The sequence below is a fragment of the Podarcis gaigeae genome (genome assembly GCF_964106915.1).
Source record: "Podarcis gaigeae genome assembly, chromosome: 1".
In the NCBI taxonomy this organism is placed as follows: domain Eukaryota; kingdom Metazoa; phylum Chordata; class Lepidosauria; order Squamata; family Lacertidae; genus Podarcis; species Podarcis gaigeae.
In genome coordinates this window covers 96,096,657-96,117,885 of record NC_139678.1, presented here as the reverse complement: position 1 = coordinate 96,117,885, position 21,229 = coordinate 96,096,657, and the positions used below count along the sequence as shown (strand labels likewise).

The following is a 21,229-nucleotide window of genomic DNA, read 5'->3' as shown; positions in this document are numbered from 1 at the left end:
CACACACAACAATTATCAGTGAATTCTACAAAACACAGTGGATTTACTTGCATGTTTGTTCTACACAATGCTGTTTCAAAAAGAAAGAAAGAAATGAGTTGGCTGAAAGCATTTGTGCTGAGATATTTTTCTTAAAGTCTGCAAGTTTAAATTATCGGCCCATGGTCAGGGATGATGGAAATCATAGTCCAACAACATATGGAGGACCACAGATGCCCTACTCCTGATCTAGGTCTATCCGTATTTACCCTTCCTGCCACCCAAACACATTGGGAATGGAAAGAAACTGTGGGAAATGGAAAGAACGGTTTCTGAACCCTTCATGTCACAAAAACAAGGGGTGACATTGAACTGTCCTCCCAGTGCCTGGTTGCACCAGCCGTGTTCTTTACTTATGAGTTATTTACATGGAAGTGAAAATCCATTTTACTGGAATCATAATTGGGACCTCTGTGAGATGGGGCCTGTGTGGGATACATTGCACAATCTATTCCTCATTACTGCAAAATAAATAAATAAATAATAAAAAAATTAAAATTTAATTTAAAAAAAATGTATACATGAAAACCAAATCCAATAGAGGTTCAGAAATGTTTTCTGGGCTATTTAAGGGATGTGACTCTGGAGACTCATTTCTCCTTTTCCTCTTCTGTCCAGTGGATGCTTCTTCCCCATTTACTAGGTAACCATTTCAGATATTGCTTTCCTAACACATTAAGCAAAACTCGTCTTTGTAGAAGTGCAGTGCATTCAGGGTGGATCAAGTGAAAGAACTTGACCCTTTCATGGAAATGGAATCAAACGCTATTTTTCACACTCTGATGTTCAAAATCTTTTGCTGCTACTTTCTCTTACCCAGGAATAACGAGCCCTGTGAAAAAAAGTGGACAAGAAGAGAGTTCTCTGACTTCTGTATCATTAAAGCATTCAGAAAAAGAAAAATGTGGCAACAAGATGTTTCCGGATTGGAGCAGCAAAAAAGCTATTAAAGCCAAGGTACAAATGAAAGAGGGAAACCGGACACATATATAATTTCCTTTAAGTAGCTCAGGCAACAGACAATGGGGCTATAGTTTCATTTTGCTCTACTTACATGTGAAGTAGGTAGAACTGTATGCTTTGCACACAGAATGTCCAAGCTTGAATTCCCAGCATCTCCCGATAGAACTGGGAAAGACTCCTGCCTGGAACCCTGGAAAGCCACGTCCAGTCAGAGTAGACAGTACTGAGTTAGAAGGACCAATGGTCTGAGTTGGTATAAAGCAGTTTCCTGTGTTCCATTTTCTCATGAGTGTGACTGGCCCAGGCCACCAATGGGAAACAAGTATCAACCACTGTAAATGTTAGATTTTGGGTACCAGGAAGAGTAGTAAAGTAACCAAATTGCCAAGTACCTTGTGTAATATTAGTTTAACAACCTAACAGAAATAACTTCATATTCAATTATCACCTTCCATCTAATGATGTACTGTGAGTATTCGTAATTAATAATAAACTGTGTGTGTTTTACCCTTTAATTTGCAGACTGTATAAATAAATGGTAATTGTTATAATTAGGACAACAATAAGTTTACAGAGGAGGTATCTGTGATATAAGAGCTTATAATATGGCTCCTTAAGAGATGAAGCCCCCACACCAAACTTTTCTCTTTTTTCAAATTATTTTTATTTATTTTGCAAATTATTGCAGATCAAACCTAATTCATTTAATTTAATGCAATTTTTTTCCCTCTTGCCCACTGATGTTCATCCATCAGTATCTCCATTCCTCCATATTCCTGTTAGGAACATAGGAAGTTGCATTCTACTGAGTCTGGCCATTGGTCTAGCTAACTCTTCCACCTAGAGATGCCAGGGATTGATGCTGGAAAATGCAGGTTGGAGGATATTTATTTGCTGAGATAATGCCTTGCTCAGTCCTCAAATGTAATGGCAGGTAAATGTTCCAGTCTGAATTCTTGTTTGTCACCACTCATAGATCACCTTTTCTCAAATGCTTTGTTATGACATAAACCTGAGAAGAATCTATGCATATACCCAGGCTGGATTTCTTGAAAATAGGGACTGTGAACATAGATTATGCCTGGACAATACTTGCTGGAGGATGAAATCTGTTTTCAGAGATTTGTGACATTTAATTACATAATCAATGCCAAATTGCAGCAGCTAAATAAATAGGCTAGACTGGAGAGAGACGAAATGGCTTACCTATTGTGCTGCACTCCTGATCCTTTGTATTCAGTGTAATGTTTTTTTCTTCTGAGTCATGGATTTGTCCTTTAATGTTGCTGTGTACAGGACAGGGCGCTGAGAGTGTGCACTTACTCTGCTAGCAGTAGCAGTGATACCGAAACAGAGCTGGAGTACGAAACAAATGATTTTGGAACCGGAGGGGAAAAGTTGGTAGATTTAATGAAAAACAACAAGCAAGGTAATTTAAAATTTGTACACAGGGATGTATTGATCCCACCTTTGTCATGGCAGCTGTTTGTGTTTTGCTTGCACTATGTCTACGTTTTCTCATCTCTTTCCAAATCTCATTTTCCATTATGTGCTTTTTATTGTATATGTACATCAATTTTTGCCTCTTATGCTATGTTTGACACTAAAAGCCAAACTATAACTTTTTTAGTTGTAAATCCCTGTGTTGAAACTAAAAACGTCTTCAGTTGGATTATAGCTTCAATAATATATCTCTTTGTATTTATATATATTGCATTTGTAGGTAGTTTAAAATAACCCAATGAGCCATGAAGTTAATTTCCTCACCTCCATGTTATGTAGCTCACACTGCTACATACAGTTAAAGCTGTTTCTGGTTCTCCCCTCACAAATAACCATTTTATCCTCACCCATTCCATTTCAGTTAATACCTGTTGATTGTTACTAAAATTAGGACAAAAAAAAAATCAGTGTGACATTTTGGTGAATTTGCTGTCTCTCTAAAAATGTGCTAGAACAAGTGGTAGACAGATATGCATACAGTTTTGAAGAATGTAGGATTTTATCCTCTTTTTTTAGTGCAAAGGTGAGATTAAAATGTCGATCAGGGGTGAGTGGGGAGCTTGTTGGACTATAACTCCCATCAGTTTATGTTGGACTACAACTCCCATCAACTGACTATCAGCCATACTGGCTGGGACTGAACAGCAACATCTTGAGAACCCCCAGTTCATCATCCAGTTCATCCCTGATATGCAGTGTGCAGGCATTGACTACAAATCCATCCCAGAGTATGAGTATGAGAACGAAATTTGATCCAGATCCAGCAAAGCTGCTGATTGTGTCATTTTCCTTTTCTTCTTTAATGTAAAAGTTCATGAGGACAGCAGATTGCACAGGGTAGGTCTGGGAAACCTTTTTCAATCCAAGGGCCACATTCTCTTCTGGACACCCTTCTGGGGGGCTACATTCCAGTGGTGAGTGGGCCAGACGTAAAAGTGGGCACAGCAGCAAATAGAAACTTTACCTTTGAACATTAGGCTAGTTTTACACCCAATCTCACACTCCTGTCAGTCTTCCATCAGACAAGGATGCACTCCAACTAGGCCAAGGAGGGTATGTGGCAGGGCCAGTGTTGGCTGGGGAGGGTGTGTGGGATGAGGAGAGTCCCAAGGCCAGATAAAGAGACATAGAAGGTCACATTTGGCCCAAGGTTCCCTACCCCATAACAGTAGGGTATTTTCACCTAGTCAACATGTCACCTCATTGCTTACTGCTTTTAATTGTTCCAGAGACAGGTCCCAGAGTCTGTGCAGTGGGCAGAAGAAAGCATGGTTGAGCAAGTACTATTACATGAAATTGTTTAAGTTCTATGACTAACCCAGGGACATATACAGAACTTCAGTGATATGCAGATTGCAGACTAAACTGTAGTGAATAGGAAGACTGTTTTGAGAAGAAAGGAAATGAGTACTAATTATTTTACCTTATAGCTAAAACAACTGCAGTCTCTTTTTGATATTCTGCAGTGACTTAATGACTCCTGAAATGTTTCCAGAATCAATATTCTATTTCTCATTTGAGAAATAGCAACGTATTTGCAAATATTGTGATGTTCAACATGCACCGACTGCAGATATGGATCTCTAATCAGTGCTCTTTCCGGCAGGGAATTCTAGGGTGTGAACAGTCCATAGTGGTATGCGCACACCCTTCAACCCAGATGCTGGGATCAAAACTTTTTACTATACAGCATCTTGTTGATGCTAGAATCAATTTAAGGATGGATGGGTGAATGGATGGATAGACCATACATAATGCTTTTGAGTGGTCAAAGCGCTTCACTCAGATTGTCTTGTAATTACTACAACAACCCTGTAAGATAGATCGGTATTAACCTCATATTTTCAGATTGGAGGCTGTTTGAGAGAGAGAGAGTGGGTTTCCTAAGACCTTGATAAAAGGCAAATTCAAACCTGGGACTTCCTGGTTTTATAGCTCTATCTTCAGGTTGCTATGTTACTACCAATTCCAAACCAACAAAGGTCTCTCTCTCTCTCTCTCTCTCTCTCTCTCTCTCACACACACACACACACACACACACACCCACCCCACCCATGGTGCATCAAGTCAAAACTTGCTACTCAACATATATCCATACCGCCAAGTGTTCTTGTATATACACCAGAGCTTGTAAGCTAATCGGAGCTTTTTAAAGTTCATTTTATATTGAGTGCAAGTGAGTGTTGGTTAGGAATTCAATGTATCAACTATTACTATGCAAATAAACCTGCTTGAGTTTCTTGAGAGCAGACACAAGACCCTGCTGGAGTGCCTGCTTCTTAGCCCCCTTCCACACTTAAAAAAAACCCCTAGCACCTTACCTTGGGGGAAATGGTAGTGGGTGATTCCACATTTTTCTGCCAATGATCCTAGGATTCATGGTCAGTTCTCAGGGACTCAGCAGAAAAGATGACATTACAAGCAGTGAAGGGACTCCCCACTGCTGCCACCCCAAACTTGCTCTATGTAAGCTTTTGGAAGATTTTATGGCCGAGGGTAAGGAGGAGGTAGAGGTGTCAGAGAGTTCTGCAGCTGAACATTCAAATGGTTCTGAGTGCTTTCAGGCAGAGTAGGGGTGCAAATGCCATCCCTAATACAGGTTTATGTAACAATGAACAACTATCTGCAGGCTAGCTCTGCTGTGTGATTTTCTAGTTTAATCTGTAAAGTCTCTAAAATTAATTTCCCAATTATCCAAAACATCCAGTACATGTTACTGATGTGCACATGTACATTATTTTAAACAAGGTGCAAAAAGGAATGGTTATCTGATACGATTTCCTTTCTCTGTTAAAGCATCTCTATATATTCATTAAATTGCAGTGCAAAAATAAATAAATGCTGAAGTGACTGTGTGATTGAAGCCGTGCTCCTTATTTGTGCTGTGATTTAATCAATGCACATACACGCTTGTGCACATTATTACCCCATAATTGGTGGAGGGGGGGAGGAAAGAGACATGAACTGAAAACTTGCAGCAGACTGCAAATGCAAAAGAGTCTGAAGAAAATCCTGAAATACTCCAGTAAAAAGCAACACATAAAAATGGTTTCCAGAGCAGTAGCCATATTAGTGTGTTGAAGCAAAAGCGACAAAATAGTTTTGTAGCACCATGTTCTTTCAGGTGCCCCAAGACTCCGTTGTTTTTAAGGAGAATGGCTGGCTAACATCATCACATTGTTGCTCTGCAAATGATATTTTAGTAAACCCAAAAGAGATATTTGGATGGGAATAATTCTGTGGGCATCTTTCATGCCACCTACATTTGAATCTTCCTGCAATATCCCTTCAAGCTCCCAGTCAAAAATTATAGTGCTTTGCTGCAAGCTCAGAAGCTGTTGCTGCTGCCTCTGGTCACACACCTTCCTTGGCAGCACCTCACTTTCATTCCATCAACCAGAGCGGAAGAAGGAAATTAGGCTGCTAGGCTGTTCTCTCTCTCCCCCCACCCATTCCCTTTTCTCTTTCTAGCTCAGCTACTAGCCTCTGCAATTATGAGCAGCGACAAGCAGCCAAGCCAGAGAAAAAAGAAAACAAAACAGCCTCAAAGCACCACTTCCCTTTTCCTTCTCTGATGGCTGAAATTAAAATGAGCAACTGCTGGGAGGGTGCTTGGGCCTTGGTGGCCACATGGCTCTCGTTGCTTATTGTGTGGGGCTGGAAGGGCCAGGAGTGTGATTGACAGCTGTAATAAGTGCATGGAAGGTTAGGCACATATGGTGACTTGTTTAGAGATTACTGTGTTTCAGCAGATCAGCGAATCAGGCCTGTAGTGACAGACTCTTGTCTCTGACCAAAATGTATGTCTTCATAGTAACCATAATCCTTGTTCCTTGGTAGTATTTTAACACATTTGGGAAGATATGGTACATCAGGAGTCTGCTATACTAAACATACTTACTAGCAGGTCTCACTGAATTTAGTGGAAGCTGCTTTTAAAAGAAAAACAAAAAATACCGTAATAATGGTTAGGACCAGGCTGCATAATCTTTGAGCTGGGCCGGATCATGTTTACTCTCCCAAGCAGAACTTCAAGATTTAAACCTACTTACTAATATATGAATGGAACTTGCACAATTAGGTAAACTATAAAATATATAAAAATGAACCTTTGGGCAGAACAATCTACCAGATTTGGGGAGGGGTGTGTGTGACTGAGTGGATGAGTTGACAGAACCTGGGTTGCCAATGCCAAGGAAGAAGCTCTGTGTGTATGTGGAAAGGAAAGGGTGTTTTTTCCCTTTTCTTTTAGGGGACCTTGCATCAACAGTCTCCCCACCCACCCGCCCCAAAAAAGAACCCCCAGAAAATAGTATACATTGACAGCAGCCCCAACACGCTATCAGAAAATCTTACTTTTGCCCTCATGGTCACTGGAGCAGCAAGAATGTAGGAAGAACAATGTGGAGGTTTCCGCATTAGCAATTAGGAGCCTCTGAGTTTAGACCTCCTGCTCCAGCTGTGTTTCTCCTCCTCTGTTTATGGAAAGGGGGATATTAAAAAAAATACCTTTGGACCCCAGGACATCATCCCAGGGACCAGAGGACCTTCCCCTAAATAGGTTTTTAAAAATACTCTCATTCAACTTTACTAGATTTCATTTCTAAATGCTAAAACTGAATGATTTCCTTCTTCTTCAGTAAATAGAGAATTTATATGTAAGAATAGCACATTATTTAATATAGATAGTGAAATTCATGATGGCCATAAAAATGAGGTGTCAACTCAGCAGCCAGTCTCTCTCTCTCTCTCTCTCTGCCTCTCTCACTTAAGCATTTAAGATTAGCAAGATGACCAACTAAAAATGTAATTGGCAGGAAGAAAAGGATGTTTAAAACTAGAAACTAGGCATATCCTCAAGGTATGTAGGGCAGATGAGCCACTACGATTAAGATAGAGATTTAAGCTAAACTAACACCCAAAACACTATATTAAAGTGAAATTAGCAATTTCACTTCAAGGAAATTACCTACTATTTAAAATAGAAACGCTTATCTCATATACTTTCCTTTCTTTATTCCTTTTTCTTTTTTCTTTTTTTTAAAAGCATGAATCATTAACTTGAATTGTAACCCAGAATCACCTTGCTTTTGTGAGTTTAAATTACACCATGCCATTCATAACATTGGATGGGGGATCATTTTGGATGTTATAGCCTTAGCCCTAATGTTTCCACTTGTCTTGCGCCATTTTTCACATTGAACAAACACACAGCATGCCAAGCAGTGTGTAGGCTTTTTTCTCAAAGAAATGTACAAAGCGTGTGTGCTTTTTATTCTTATTTCAAATCTGTCCTTAGCTGAGCAAGAAGAAAATAGTGTGAGAAAGTCCTTTATGGGGAGACCCTTGTCTATCTTGGATATATACCAGCACAGTCTCTGTGGCCATTATGGAGAGGATGGACCTGAACAATTAGCACATTACAGTTTTATTGAGCAGCTGAATGGAACTTCCACTAAAGATGGCAAGAGCAAAAAGATCCCTAGTGTGAGTTTTCTTGCTTTCTTTGATGCTATTACCTCTCTTCTTTCTTGAGGGATATGTCTGGTTTGCTTTCTTTTTCTGCACGCATCATTACTATTTATGGATGTCCAGATTGAAAATGTCACATGGACTGCAGGGAAGAGTAAAAGGAACTTTTAAGCATTTTCTTTCCTTGAGGCAAGTTACATATATATATGTGGCAGCGACTTTCGTAGCAACATCCTGCGAATGCCGAACATTAAAGATCGGCTGGCGTTCAGTGTTGTCAGTTTTTACAAGCGGAAATTTGGAAGGTTGCTTATAGCTGCTTTGAGCCATTTTGCAATAAACCACAGTGCATCAAATAATGCGCTATGACTATAAACAGCACTGCTCTTTAAAATATATGCAGAGTGAGAGAATGTGTGTGCACAACTGAAACCTCCATTAAGATCCAGAGTCACTTGGTTTATTTTTTAAAACAACGAACAGATTACAGAAATGCAGTTACATATAGGCAAGGTTTTAAGATGAGTTTATATAGCCCAGCCACATGCTCTGAGCCTGTTTATATAATTAATGTATCCTCTGCCTTTTCTCCAAGGAACTCAAGACAGAGTACACAATTCTCTTCCCCTCCTCCAGTTTTATCCTCACAGCTTTCCTGTTAGGTAGATTAAACTGAAATGCAGTGACCCAGTTCACACGTAACACCAACCCAAACCATGGCATAACATGAATGAACAAACAGGCCAGTTCCCAGAGCTAAGATCGCAGCCACTGTGCTCTTCTCCTAATGCAGCTGCTGCTGTGTTACCAGGGGCTAAGCCGTAGTTTGTCTCACTCCATGATCTGTAACCAAGGTTTGTTCTTGGCTTACTGCTTGTGGTTTGTCTGAAGCAGCACAAGCCACAAACCCAAAGATCCTTAGAGCATCTGGTTGTCTCTTCCTGTTGGAGACCTTGGAAAGGACCTTTGCCAGTTGTGCGTACATGCCTTTTTCATTGCAGGACCTGTACCTTCTTCCCGACAGTCCCTAACCACAGTCTCATGCTGTGGTTTCTTTCCTCGCCTTTGCCCTTCTTCCTTTCTCTCCCCTGGCTCTCCACGGGGCTTGCTAACTGAGGCCTGCTTCCTTTCTATATACTTTTATCTCTCCTGGTAATCCAACTCTTTCTCTCCTGGTTTCAGCATCCTGCCTTTTTCTGCAGCTGCTGTGAGCATCTTTGTAATGCCCCACAGCTGCTGCCATCCTGTCACCTCTGGCTCACTTGCATCTTCATGTGAACTAGCAGGGAGAGCAGTGACAAGGAAATTAGCATCACCTCCTGCATCCTTCTTATACACAGCTTAGCACCAGGTAGCACAGCAGCAGGAGGACATGGGAGAGGAGCACGGCCGCTATGAAAATTGTTCCAGGAGCTGGCACATTTGCTTATTCATGCTAAGTCATGGTTTGGCATAGCTTTATGTGCACACTGGGTTACTGAGTGGCCCAAGGTCTTCCAGTGAGCTTCACAGCAATTTGAACCTGGGACTTCCCAGTCCTGGCCTGATATTCTACAGTGTGGCATTTTCCTTAGGCTTAGTACAATGTTTGAAAAACGACTGTCAGCTGCTGTTTCTTCTGCCCTTGCTCTTTCAGTTTTTAGCCTCACATGTCCTGCCGAAATTATGGCCAAGCAAAACTACCTGGGGTTTTTTTATTTTAAAAATCAGGAAATTAATTATTATTTTTAATTAAAAGCCAACTAAAATCTGTTTGTCAAAGTGTTTGTGTTGCCTTGTTTATGTGATTACTGTTTTCCCTTTTACTCACTCTGTTTTTACTGTAAGCTTGCTTAGAGTTGGCTGTAAATACTGGATTGCTTTAGACACCAGGCTCTGGTTTGTGCTGTGTTTAACTCTGAAAGTCTGTCATTCACAAATGCCCATCAGCCTTGTGTCTAGCAATGTCTGGCAAGTTTAGTTTAGTAGTCATGGCAATGTGCATAATACAGAGGGGGAGAAATTGAGGAAGGGACACTTCTAGGTGGAACAGAGAGTTAGTTGTTCCATCACCGAAAAAGTAAACATTGAAGTGGAAAGACACAAAAGGTACATCAATACTTTTAATATATGTGCAATCAAAGACAGACAGACAGTCCTAACACCTCTCAAGCCAAAACAGAATAAATGCCATTTTGAAAAGTGTTTCATTTATGTGGAAAAACATAAAGTAGCTTTACTTTTTATTATTAGTTTTTAAAGAATGATGTCAATACAACTACACCAAAAAGAATAAAGGAAAGGAACTAGATGTTCCACTGCTAAAATGCTTAGAAATCACAATTACCAGTATCTGAGGAAGATAAATGCTATGAAAAGCAACAACCTTGGTTTGTGGCATCTAAGATCTCAAGCTACAAATGCATGAATCTCTTTGGTTTGTTCTATGTCAGATATGAAAAATTGGGGTGGTTGTTGGTTTTACATGGCTTAAATACAGGAGTACATTTCTGGAATGTGTAAATGCAGCATTGGGTAAATGTTGGTTGAAGGGATCAGAAAACAGTGCTGCTTGGGAGAGAGGCTGATGAGGGAGCAATACACCAATTGTTGGGTTGTAGGTAATTTTTCTCCAGCATGTTGTTGTGCAGCAGCGTGTTGGGTTGGTTTTTAATATTTACCATCTCGAAGACAGCAAACTCTTGAGAGCTCAATAAAACACATAGGATTTACCTATTTTAGTATTAAACGCTGCAGGATGACAAATGAGGAGCAGTGCCTGTGATAAGCAAACTGCCCCTGAAATTATGCACAGGCAAAAAAAGTAATGCCTTCCATAAAGCAATTTAGATCTATAATGGGGTCTGTTTAAAACAAAGTGTTATGTGCCTGTAATCCCACTTCGAAGAAAAATGTGAAGGTTTAGTAGGAGGAAGCATAGGTGTCACAATGGACAGAATGACTTTGTTGTCAAAAGAGCAGTGTGTCATGGCTCTGTGTAAGGTGGCTCAATTAAATAGAATCTTAAAGCATAAATAAAATAATAAAATGGTGATTTCAGACTGCTACCCTAACAAGACTTTTTGGAGGGAACCTCTGCTAAGGTGTCCAATTCCTTGTTTGTTTGTTTGTTTGTTTGTTTGTTTGTTATTTGGCAGGGTTCCTACATATTTTGCTGTTGTGTGGCAGGAGCATTTTTCTTTCCATCACTGCACTTCAGTGTCAGGAGAAGCTGAAGGCATGGCTGAACTCATGTTAAAAAGCATAGGAAGCCTGCCAGAAAACAGGCAGCACTTTGTAGTGTAGCATAATAAATCACAATATATATCATATTATTAGTGTGAAGCTAATGTACTGAAGCCAAGATTGTATATAATGTATTATTTATTATACAGTTGGGGGAAATATTAGTCAGTCTATTACTAGTCTGCTATGTACTTTGCAGTGGGCCATGACCAGGATGGTTGCCTGCTCCACCTTCTTCCTCTCTCCAGGGGGGAGAAAATCACTACATCCCACTGACACACATGCACACTGTGGTTTAAGCAGGAGGGCAGTCAGTGGCCCCAGCATTATGGCAACAACCAGCTGGTCTCATATTGCAGAGGGACGGCTGGTCTAATTATGCAATTAAGAACCAGTAAAACAGTCTCCAGCAAAAGTAGTACTGTGAAGGTTAAACAAAGAATAAGATGTAGGTCTTACAAACCAAAATACCTAATGTGTCAAAAACCAGGATAAAGAGGTGCTTCTTCAGTGTATAGCAGGAGCTACACAACAGAAATTGTGGACACACAGCCATGGCAAGGAAGTTCCATGATTTAAGGGCTCTCTTAGAGAGGACCCTTTTCAGGGCTGCCATGTCCCACGTGTTTGAGAGCAACTGAACTACTAAAAGGTCTCTTTCTACTGGCCTTAACATCTGAGATGATCTGTAGAAAAGGAGGCAGTCTTCCAGATGTTTGGGGTCTATGTCATTTAGGGTTTTAATCACCAATGTCAGCATCTGGAATTGGGCCTGGAAGGAAGCAACACAGGACACTGAATAGGCAATGCAGCAGGAGCAAGGAAATGGGCTTACTCGGGGCATCCTGCCCCAGGACCACAATAATTTGGAGCCAGCACCAGGTCTGCTATAATAGTGTGTCTCAGCTTCATAATTCCTTATGGATAAAATGAGCAGATGTTTTCTAGTATGCCACATTCTTAATTCCTATAGCCTGAGTCTTTCCTTACTTTGAAGTGTTATCTACTCTATATAAATATCAACCCTGCATGACCTCAAAAATTCTTAAGCTCTATGCCTCCCACATATAAAATGTTGGTTTGTTGGCAAATTGGTTTGATGTTGTTGAATTTTTATGGTCTGTAATTCTTAGCAATTGATTTGTTCATGCATGTGCTTTGTAACCCAAGGGTATAGTTGAGAATTGTGACCAGCTCCACTCATAGTTCAAGCAAAAGCATTTAAAGTTAATTGAAGGGTGCATATTAGTGCCCTTACATCAGAATTATCACACCATTGAGATCTTTTTTCTGACACAACAGCTTTGTTATTGATTGTTATTGAGTGTTACAAAATTGAGAGAAGAATGTTTTTTAAAAAGCAGATCCAATCTTTGTTTTCGAAGTACCCTCTGTGGGCTTTTGCAGATGACAGAGAAATATAATGAGGTGTGTTCAGGCATTTGGGGACAGGAACAGAGCACACATGTAAGCCCCAACCCTGATGTTCTGGTGCTTGTCCTTGACCTTCCCCATGTTGCCCCAAAAGGCCTGCTGCAGGAGGCTTCTACTCACATTCACTTGAGTAGATAGAGCAAGGCATTCTCCTTGTCTTAAAGCAAATACAATGAAAAGTCCCTTGCACATCTTCCCTGCTCATTGCAGAGGTGGTCAAGGACTTGTTGTGCAGGGCACAGTGCATGGGGACATTGCAGCCAGGGCTTGTGTGCATGCCCCTGAGGGATGTCCATGCAGGTAGCATACTTGAACACACCTCTATTTTATTTACTCTATCAGGCGCCAGTGGTATGCTGTCATTTCCATATAGATTTTGGGGGGAGGTTCTTTCCTGCAGAAGAGAATAGTCTTACAGGTGGGGTTTTTTAAGTATAATATTTTGTTACTCTACTGAAGTAGAACAGGCATCTCTTACTGGTCTTCAACACTTTTAAAAAATTGCTTCATTAATGCCCCTGCACTTTTACAGTAGAAGAGTGTTCAACCTCTTTAAAAAGTGGGGGTTTTTAAATAGAAACAATAAAGGAAGGTCACAATGTAGCACTGGTATGGAGAGTGAGGAAGAATGTATTGCTTGGCACTATCCTACAGTCCAAAGTACACAAATTCAGCAACAAAATGTGGCTTTTGGAGTGCAGAATAATACAATTTATGTGCAAGTCCAATAATTTTCTTGGTTTGCCACAGTAAAATTTCCTCTGTTTCATGCACATGCACACATGGAATCCTAAGGGGCTATGACTTTAAACAATGTTCTTCTGCAATTTCTGGCTATTTCATTGGTGTTAGTGAAATAACAGCATTTAGTAGGTTGAAATATTGACTGTTTAGCTTTCATAGGATTTTCCAGAGACCCCTTGAAACCAAAGAGACATATGTTTGTTTTAATAAACTTGAAACCTAAGGAAGGTTTCAGGAAATGGGGAGAACATATTTGTATTTACTATTTTAAGTATGTTTCCTCACTTCTGAGGGTATACCCTAAAATGCTTAGTCTGATCCCCTGGCTGTGCTGGCAGCCAGCTGGCCTACTTGTGCTTTCCAACATGCTGTGGCATAAGTACCAGTAACTTTTCACCTTGTATTATTTGTAAGGTGTTACTACATTGAGGACTCTGGTTTCTCTTCAGATCATATGAGCCTTCCATTCTTTTATTACGTCAGTAATTCCACTGCAAGGCTCAGTTAGCCAAAGAGACTTACGTTCACCTAAATGTAGCTTTCCATTTGTTTTGTTTTTCCCTTCGTGTGGCAGAGTGGTTTTGTGTATTGTGCAGATGATTCATTAAGGAGTTTTGATGCTCATATTACCGTGCCATGCAATTCAAGAACTAGCTAGCAGAGATGAGCAGATTTTTTAAAAAACATACACACTCCACTAAGAAAGGAGATGCTGCTGATTTGGCTGTGGTTTTGAACAGAATTGAAATGGCTTCATTCCCAGATAAACTCGGGATTTTTTTTTTGACTGAGTGAATTGATTTGGAATTAATGGCATAAACATGTCTCATTGGGCTTGTGAGACTTCAGATGTATCATATTAGCACAAACTGTTATCCAAATTAGGCCTATCAAAAGGATGATTATATTTGGTGCTACTTATACTGCTTACCACCTTGAAACATTCCAAAGCACTTTGCAAGCACAGCTTGAATCCAGAGATCCCTGTAAATAGTCTCACCAGTTTTTCCTCCTCCAGAAGCAGCACCTTTATACCACATTACATGTCACCCTCTGCAATCCCCAAGAATAGCTTTAGGATAGCATGAAGGCTTGCAGGGGTTGACCTGGTTCACATATAACATTAAACCATGATTTATCAAATTATTAAATCATGGATTAGTGTCATGTATGAACCCTGTCCAGCAGCTTAACTATGGTATGTTTGCTGCCAACAAACACAATGTGAAGCCATGGTTTAATGTTGTCATATGAACATGTTTTGCTGTAATTGTGGCTTGCTGTTAACATACAAACCCAACACTCATCCTTAACTGTGATTTGTTTTATCACACCACCCTAGACATTCATCAGAATCAAAAGATAAGAACAATTAAAAAAAAACTTTGGAAAAACTGACCAGCTTGCTCTGTGACAGCTATTTAGCTTAGAAAAAAGTGATAAAGACTCTCCTCCCTGCAAGAGAGGGGAGTGGTTGTGGGCGGGAGCCCGAGCTCCGCCCCTAGCAGGGGGCGTTAGCCCCCTGCCTTCACCTCACCTGGCTGGCGCCCACGCCCCTCAACAGGCATCCAACCAGGTGCCTGAGGGGGGCGTGTTCAGCAGCCTTTTGCTGCGGCGGCAGCCTTCGCCCGGCCTCATTCTTCGTCCTCTCACCATGTGTTCGTTGATATGGAAGTTTTAGATCAGAAACTGTAACATGTTGCAGGCACTAATGTCTTTGCATATGTTGCTAAATTAGACATTCTTCATAAATCATAGATTTTTGTACTCAAACTGAAAAATAAACCAGATATGATAACTCATATGAAAAGCAAGCTGCAAAAGGAGGAATGCATAATAAAACCATAAGTAAAAAATGAATATGCTTTGCCGTCTCCTGTGAACCAAGTCTAGCAGAAACACAGTACTGAAAATAAATATTTCAGATAAGGAGAAAATATCTATAGAATCCATACATAGCTGGAGAACCCAACATAAAATTTAAAGCTGCATATATGCAGAGGCATGTTGCTCTGGGTAGGAATCACAGATTTCTATCAATTTGTGGGACTTTAGCATAAAAATAAAAGCAAGTCAGGGAAGAATTGCTGATGCTGTTGTTGTGTGTTGTTCCCACCATTGAAATAAATTATACTGAATCCCATATTCCTTTAACTTTGTGGTCTGTACATAGATCCAGAGTGAACGCATTCTGGTCGATGAGAATAATCAGTCAAAACATATATGTATAAAGAATTAAGGAACTTCCTCATACTTTCCCTGAAAAATAGGACAAGCAGCCCTGTTGGGTGCCCACCTACCTTGTACAGAATGGATGATAGGTATGCCACATTGTAAATCTGCAGAACTCTAAACAAAATTCAACAGGCTGCATTTCAGCTTTTGACCTCACTATTAATAGTCCTTCCAAACCAGTAAGGGAAATATGGACATGTAAGCATCCCATCTGTACTTGCAGATCCTGCATCTATTAGGGGTGATAATGCAGCAGATAGAGATTGTTTGCACCAGTAAGCCAACTTTTGAGATTTCTGATAACGGAACACTGATCTATCAATTTGGACCATAAATTGTTTGGTTGTTTTTGTACAGGAGCTTTGCAGAACACCAAATTTTGAACACTGAGGCAAAATTGTTCTACAGAAGCTTCTAAAAGATTTTGTAGAGTTCTGTATGTAGAAGACATGCCCCAACAGGGCTCTTGTGATCTTTTTGTGCTGGGTATGTATGCGATCTAGGTAAATCCCATTAGTTAAAAAGACTGAGCTGTGTTGCCATGGGTTGTTGTCATAAAGTAAGCAAATAGCAGTAATCATCATCCACAATGGGAATAGCCTACTTTTTTGTGTGTGCTAAATTAAACCTCTTGTTTAAATAGGAGTGGACATATAGGACAATCAAATAGGACTGAGCACTTGTGCATTGCTAAATCTTGACTTTCTTACTGAAATCTTTTCACATTACCAACTCCTATTGATGTTGTCCATTAAAAATTCTTGCACACTGCAACTATCAATGGTTGTCTGATGTACACAGCAGCATGTTTCTCTTTGGTATAATTCAGTAAGCCATTGGCTGAATGGCTGAAAAAGGCCAAACATATGTGCCTCATAAAGGTATCAGCATTACACATTTCTTACTTTCAAGGTTTAATTAACCTCAAAAATAGTGGTAAATCCTTAAAGATTCCTTCACTTCCAAACAAAATACCGTAGAACAAATTAGAGCTTTGAAAGGATGCTATGTCAACTAACCATATGCAATTGGTCTTTCTAGTAGGTGGATAAATGACTAAGGAATATATGTTGGGGAAAAGGAAAATGTTGATCCCTGGTTCACTTTAATTGTGTGATATTCATAGCCATTTGTCAAAAAATGACTGATGCAGTGACTGCAACTTGCAGCATCGCCTAAAGTACAGTAAAGTTTCTTCCATTTGTCATCATGACCTCTTCAGTCTTGAAGCTGTAGAAATGAAATTGACATTTTATGTCCCTTCACATTCCTATTGTTGCCTAGGAGTGGATTATAATAAACTGATACAATGAATCCAACACAGGACTGAATAGAGCATTCAAAGCAACAAATGACAAATATTACTTAGGAAGTTTGTAAGACAGTGTAATTGTTATAACAGTACAAACGTCATTACTAATAAAAGAAAGAGATAAAAACTAAATTGAATGCAATAAACATGGCATTGACTCAATCAAGATAAGAGAAGTTGGGAAGAAGTGCTGCTCAAAAACATACCCCCTCCTTTTTTATAATGCAGGATTGGAAAAATATTTTGACTCCAAAAGGAGAATCTGATCAGCCGAGTTAAATTACATGAATAATGCTAACGTATTTCAGGGAATTGGTTTTTTTCTTCTTTATAGCCGAAATGTACCTTCTTCATTTATAACATTGATATGCTCTGCATTACGCAGTTAAATATTATGAAGAAAGGAATAGGAAATTACTGATATACTAATATGAGAGTTACGTTCTCGGCATGATGAGTGGGGAATATGTTACATAGCTTGCATTAATGAGAACTGTGTACAGCATCAAAAATGAAATGCCGAACCATTTTGCATTTCTTCAGTGGCACGTTGTATGATTCTTTCTGCTTCAGATTTGGCCAATCTTAGCTGCTTTTGTTTTCCTCTCTCTTTTTCAGAGCACTGAAAGTCAATAGCTGGGCTATAGTTATAGGTTTCAAAATCCTAGAGAACTTGTGGGTTGTGCACAGTTTATTCTGCCACACAATTATAGGTTTGCACTATCAATGGGTATTTATTTCTTCATTTTTTTTAATACATAGTCCTAACAACCCTCCATCAACTTTGCTCTTCTGCTGTTAGGATAGTGTGTCTTTCATAATATTTCATGAACCCCTCTGCCAATACTAGAGAAAGATGTGTTATCACTCAAGAATGCTTTAAGATCGTGGGAGAATGGATACAGTCAGTGCTTTTTTTATTTTTAAAAAAGGAGGTACCAGTATTCATTTCTTGGTGCTAGCAAAGATGGATTCCATGGAAAGCAAAAAATAGAGGTGACAGTACCATCACACACACATAAAGCACTGAAGAAGAAATTGAATATAAACTGAGGATGAAAATTTTATCTCGCATGTAATAATCAGAAACTGGTGGTCTTCCGGATCTAATTAGAAATAATGTTTCAACAGAAAAAGAAACATTCTAAACGGTGAGCTAAACGGGTGTTTCAAAAGAGAGAAAGAAAAGGTGAACAAGTTATTATGGGGCTAAGTAGGCTGAGAAACAGTATGCCCCTCAGGTGGCATGCTCTTTCAAGAACTACAAGTCCCAGAGTTCCTCCTGGCAGGAGGAAGGGACAGGTACCCTGACCATCTATGCTGGAAAGGTTTGACCAATCCTGGTTCACAAATCAACTAGCAGTGATCTCAAAGGAGAGACCCTCCTTGAAAATACTTTTCCAATAGCATCAATATCTGGAATGAATAAGAGTTCCAAACGTCCCTCCCCTTGTTCCTGCCATCCCCCAAATTCCTTAGTACCAGCCTCCAAAAGACTCTCTGCACCTTTCTATTTACTTTCCTGCAAATGGGGATGGTGTCAGAGATTGGTAGAAGGTGAAGAGGTTTTTCCCTTTGCTTCCCCTTGAGTTTTTGGACAGAGTTTTTTGCTTCCCAAGTGCTCTACCAGTCTTGATGTGCTGTTTCTAACAGTGTCAGAAAAGTGGAGGAAGAGAAGGAGGGAGGGAGGAAACTTTTCCCCCTGCTGCTACTGCCACCATCTCCTCTTTCAAGGGAAGGATGGAAAGAATGCCTTGGGGCTCATGTGGAAGGGATCCTTTCATTTCATGACACTCTCAGATTGTCTCAAGAAACTTGTTTCCAGTTTTGGGGGAAACAAATCTGTTTATTTCCAGTTAAGCCCAAGAAGAGCCTAGGGACGTTCATGTATCTCTAATAATCAGGGGCAATGGGATTTGAAGAATAGTGGGATCCAATGTTGCTGATAGGATTTACAGGTCCCAGAACATTTGCGAGTAAATGAGTTAGGCCTCTGGTCATAATGCCCTTCATTTTAATACAAATCAGGAATCCGGTAATGTAAGGAGGGTAAACAGTGTGAATGAAAAGAGGTTGGTGGAGGATATTGTTCAGTCTTGCAATTTATCAAAACAAACTAAGGTTCATGTGAGAGAGCAGCAGGCCTTATTATATACTGGCACCAGGCCAAAAAAGAATGTTATTGGGCAGTGGACATGGAAGCAGTGGCGGGGGATGGGGGTTGCCTTGTTGCAGGATGGATAGCTATCCTACAACAAAGAGCTGTGATCAGACCAAGGTCCTATGCATTCCAACATGCTACATCACATGGTCAACAGCCACATGCCTCTTGATGTATTTCTGCCATTGAAGGAGAGGACATACAGCTCCTAAGTAATTATGTTTTAGAAAGAGTATAAATCATTCAATAAATAGCACACATGATACACATGTGTGCTCATGCTTGTGTCCATGCATGTACATCTTGTTGCTATGCTATTCCTTTCATTCTGAAACCTTAAAATTCAAGGAGCACATTCCCTGAGAATATTTTAATATACAGACACACATACAGATCTAGATACAGAAACACAACTATGTCATGCAGGTATGGGAATGAGTTGACTTGTTCTGTGCTGATCAGAATCACAAACACTATCCAATAGCATTTAAACAACAGCATTCCAGACAGTAATAGCCCGTCCATTCAAAATATTGCAGATTTTAGGGCTGGAGAAATCGCATTTCTTCTCTACAGAACAGCAACTTTGAGAGAGGACATGCAGACAGTGTGCAATGAACGTGCCTTTATTCCAAACAAAAAACCTGAACATATGGAAGGGCCTCTAGATATTTCTTTCTCCTTCCATTCCTCATTATGAACTCAGAACTGAGTTTCTCAGCTAATTTGAATGCTGGAGTCAGTAGCATGATAATAGTACACAACATAGTCTTGCAGCATTACTCTCCTCAAATGCACGCCAACAGGCAAAGCAAAGCAAAACTGGTGGTTTCTTATAGGAACTTAACCTAGGCAGGTGGTGTCAGCAATTCTGGAATATTCCACTTGCTGAGAAACTGATAAAACTGCATAAGACCACCAGAGAATCAGATACTTGGGTGGAGGGAGTGGTTTCCACTTTTATTATGCATGTTAGCACAGAAAGCACACCACATAAACCACCAACCACTCATAGGATATATCGGAGAGATATTTGGGGTTGATATTGAATGTTAGTATTTCATTCTCCCATTGCTGGATCACATGATCCTGTGTTTACTTTCTGTACTGTTATGTATGGAAACGGAAGTCAGTCTGTTCTCTCTCTGCTGAGGGAACTGTCTGTGTGAGAAGACGCAGCTCACTGCTCCTCATGATGCTTTTGTTTTCTTTGCTGTAAATAAAGGCTCAATACTACATATCCAGCACAATCTTGCTTTTCGCTTACTCTTCTAATGTGTGCTCACATCTATGGATGTGGGTCGTAGTGTTTTATGGGACTAAGTCCGGAGAGAAATGTCCCGATATCGTTGTTGTTGTTTTAATGATTTTTTACCCCCCCCCCCACAAAATGCAAAAGCCTTCTATCAAAACAATATTTTACATAGCAGATCAGCTATTTGAAGAGGTCACAAAAGTGTACAACCTCGCTGAGTTCTGCTACCTTGCTTACCTAGTGGAGAACATTTAGAATTGCAGCTTTTAAATATTGCTTGAAAGTGGCCCAGTTCCACACATATCGTTGAACCATAATTAAACATCACCTGTGAATTGAAATGAATGAGCAGTGTACTGGTGCATGCTGCTCATTGGTGCCCAGTTTGCTGCTAGAGCTCACTCATTTCTTTGTCACAAATAAATATTTAATTGTATTTATTTTATTACTTTTATACTTGTTGAAGGGATGTTGTTGTTTTCCACTAAAGCACCCTATGTTCTTGTGGGAAAGGAAGGTTAAATGTACTTAAAATAAAATACCAGTCTCAATTTATGAAATGATTGATATGTTTTAAAGATTCCTATTTATTCTCTTCCCAAAAAAGATTTTAGTCCAGTTCCTTTCTGAACTAGTTACAGATAGGTAGCCGTGTTGGTCTGCCATAGTCAAAACAAAAAAAATTCCTTCCAGTAGCACCTTAAAGACCAACTAAGTCAGTTCTTGGTATGAGCTTTCGTGTGCATGCACACTTCTTCAGATACCTTTCTGAACTGAGAGACTTGGCCTATACAAGGTCTACTCTGAAGTAAAGCCCATAAAGTTCAGTGGGGCTTACTTCCAAGTAAGTGTGCATAGGCTTGCAGCTTAATTCTCCCAGAATGAT

General features: G+C 39.9%; 1 protein-coding gene across 13 annotated transcripts in view; it reads left to right on the top strand.

The window, feature by feature from the left end:
* Positions 1 to 21,229, top strand: part of NCKAP5 (NCK associated protein 5) — a 610,895-nt gene that overhangs the window by 559,132 nt on the left and 30,534 nt on the right. For 12 of the 13 annotated variants that reach the window (XM_083703012.1, XM_083703010.1, XM_083703011.1 and 9 more), the window contains 3 exons: positions 860 to 996; positions 2,299 to 2,431; positions 7,805 to 7,992. In XM_083703012.1, the coding sequence (XP_083559138.1) occupies positions 860 to 996; positions 2,299 to 2,431; positions 7,805 to 7,992 (458 nt within the window). The remainder of the gene's footprint in view (positions 1 to 859; positions 997 to 2,298; positions 2,432 to 7,804; positions 7,993 to 21,229) is intronic. The other variant, XM_083703007.1, reaches the window with a different exon arrangement.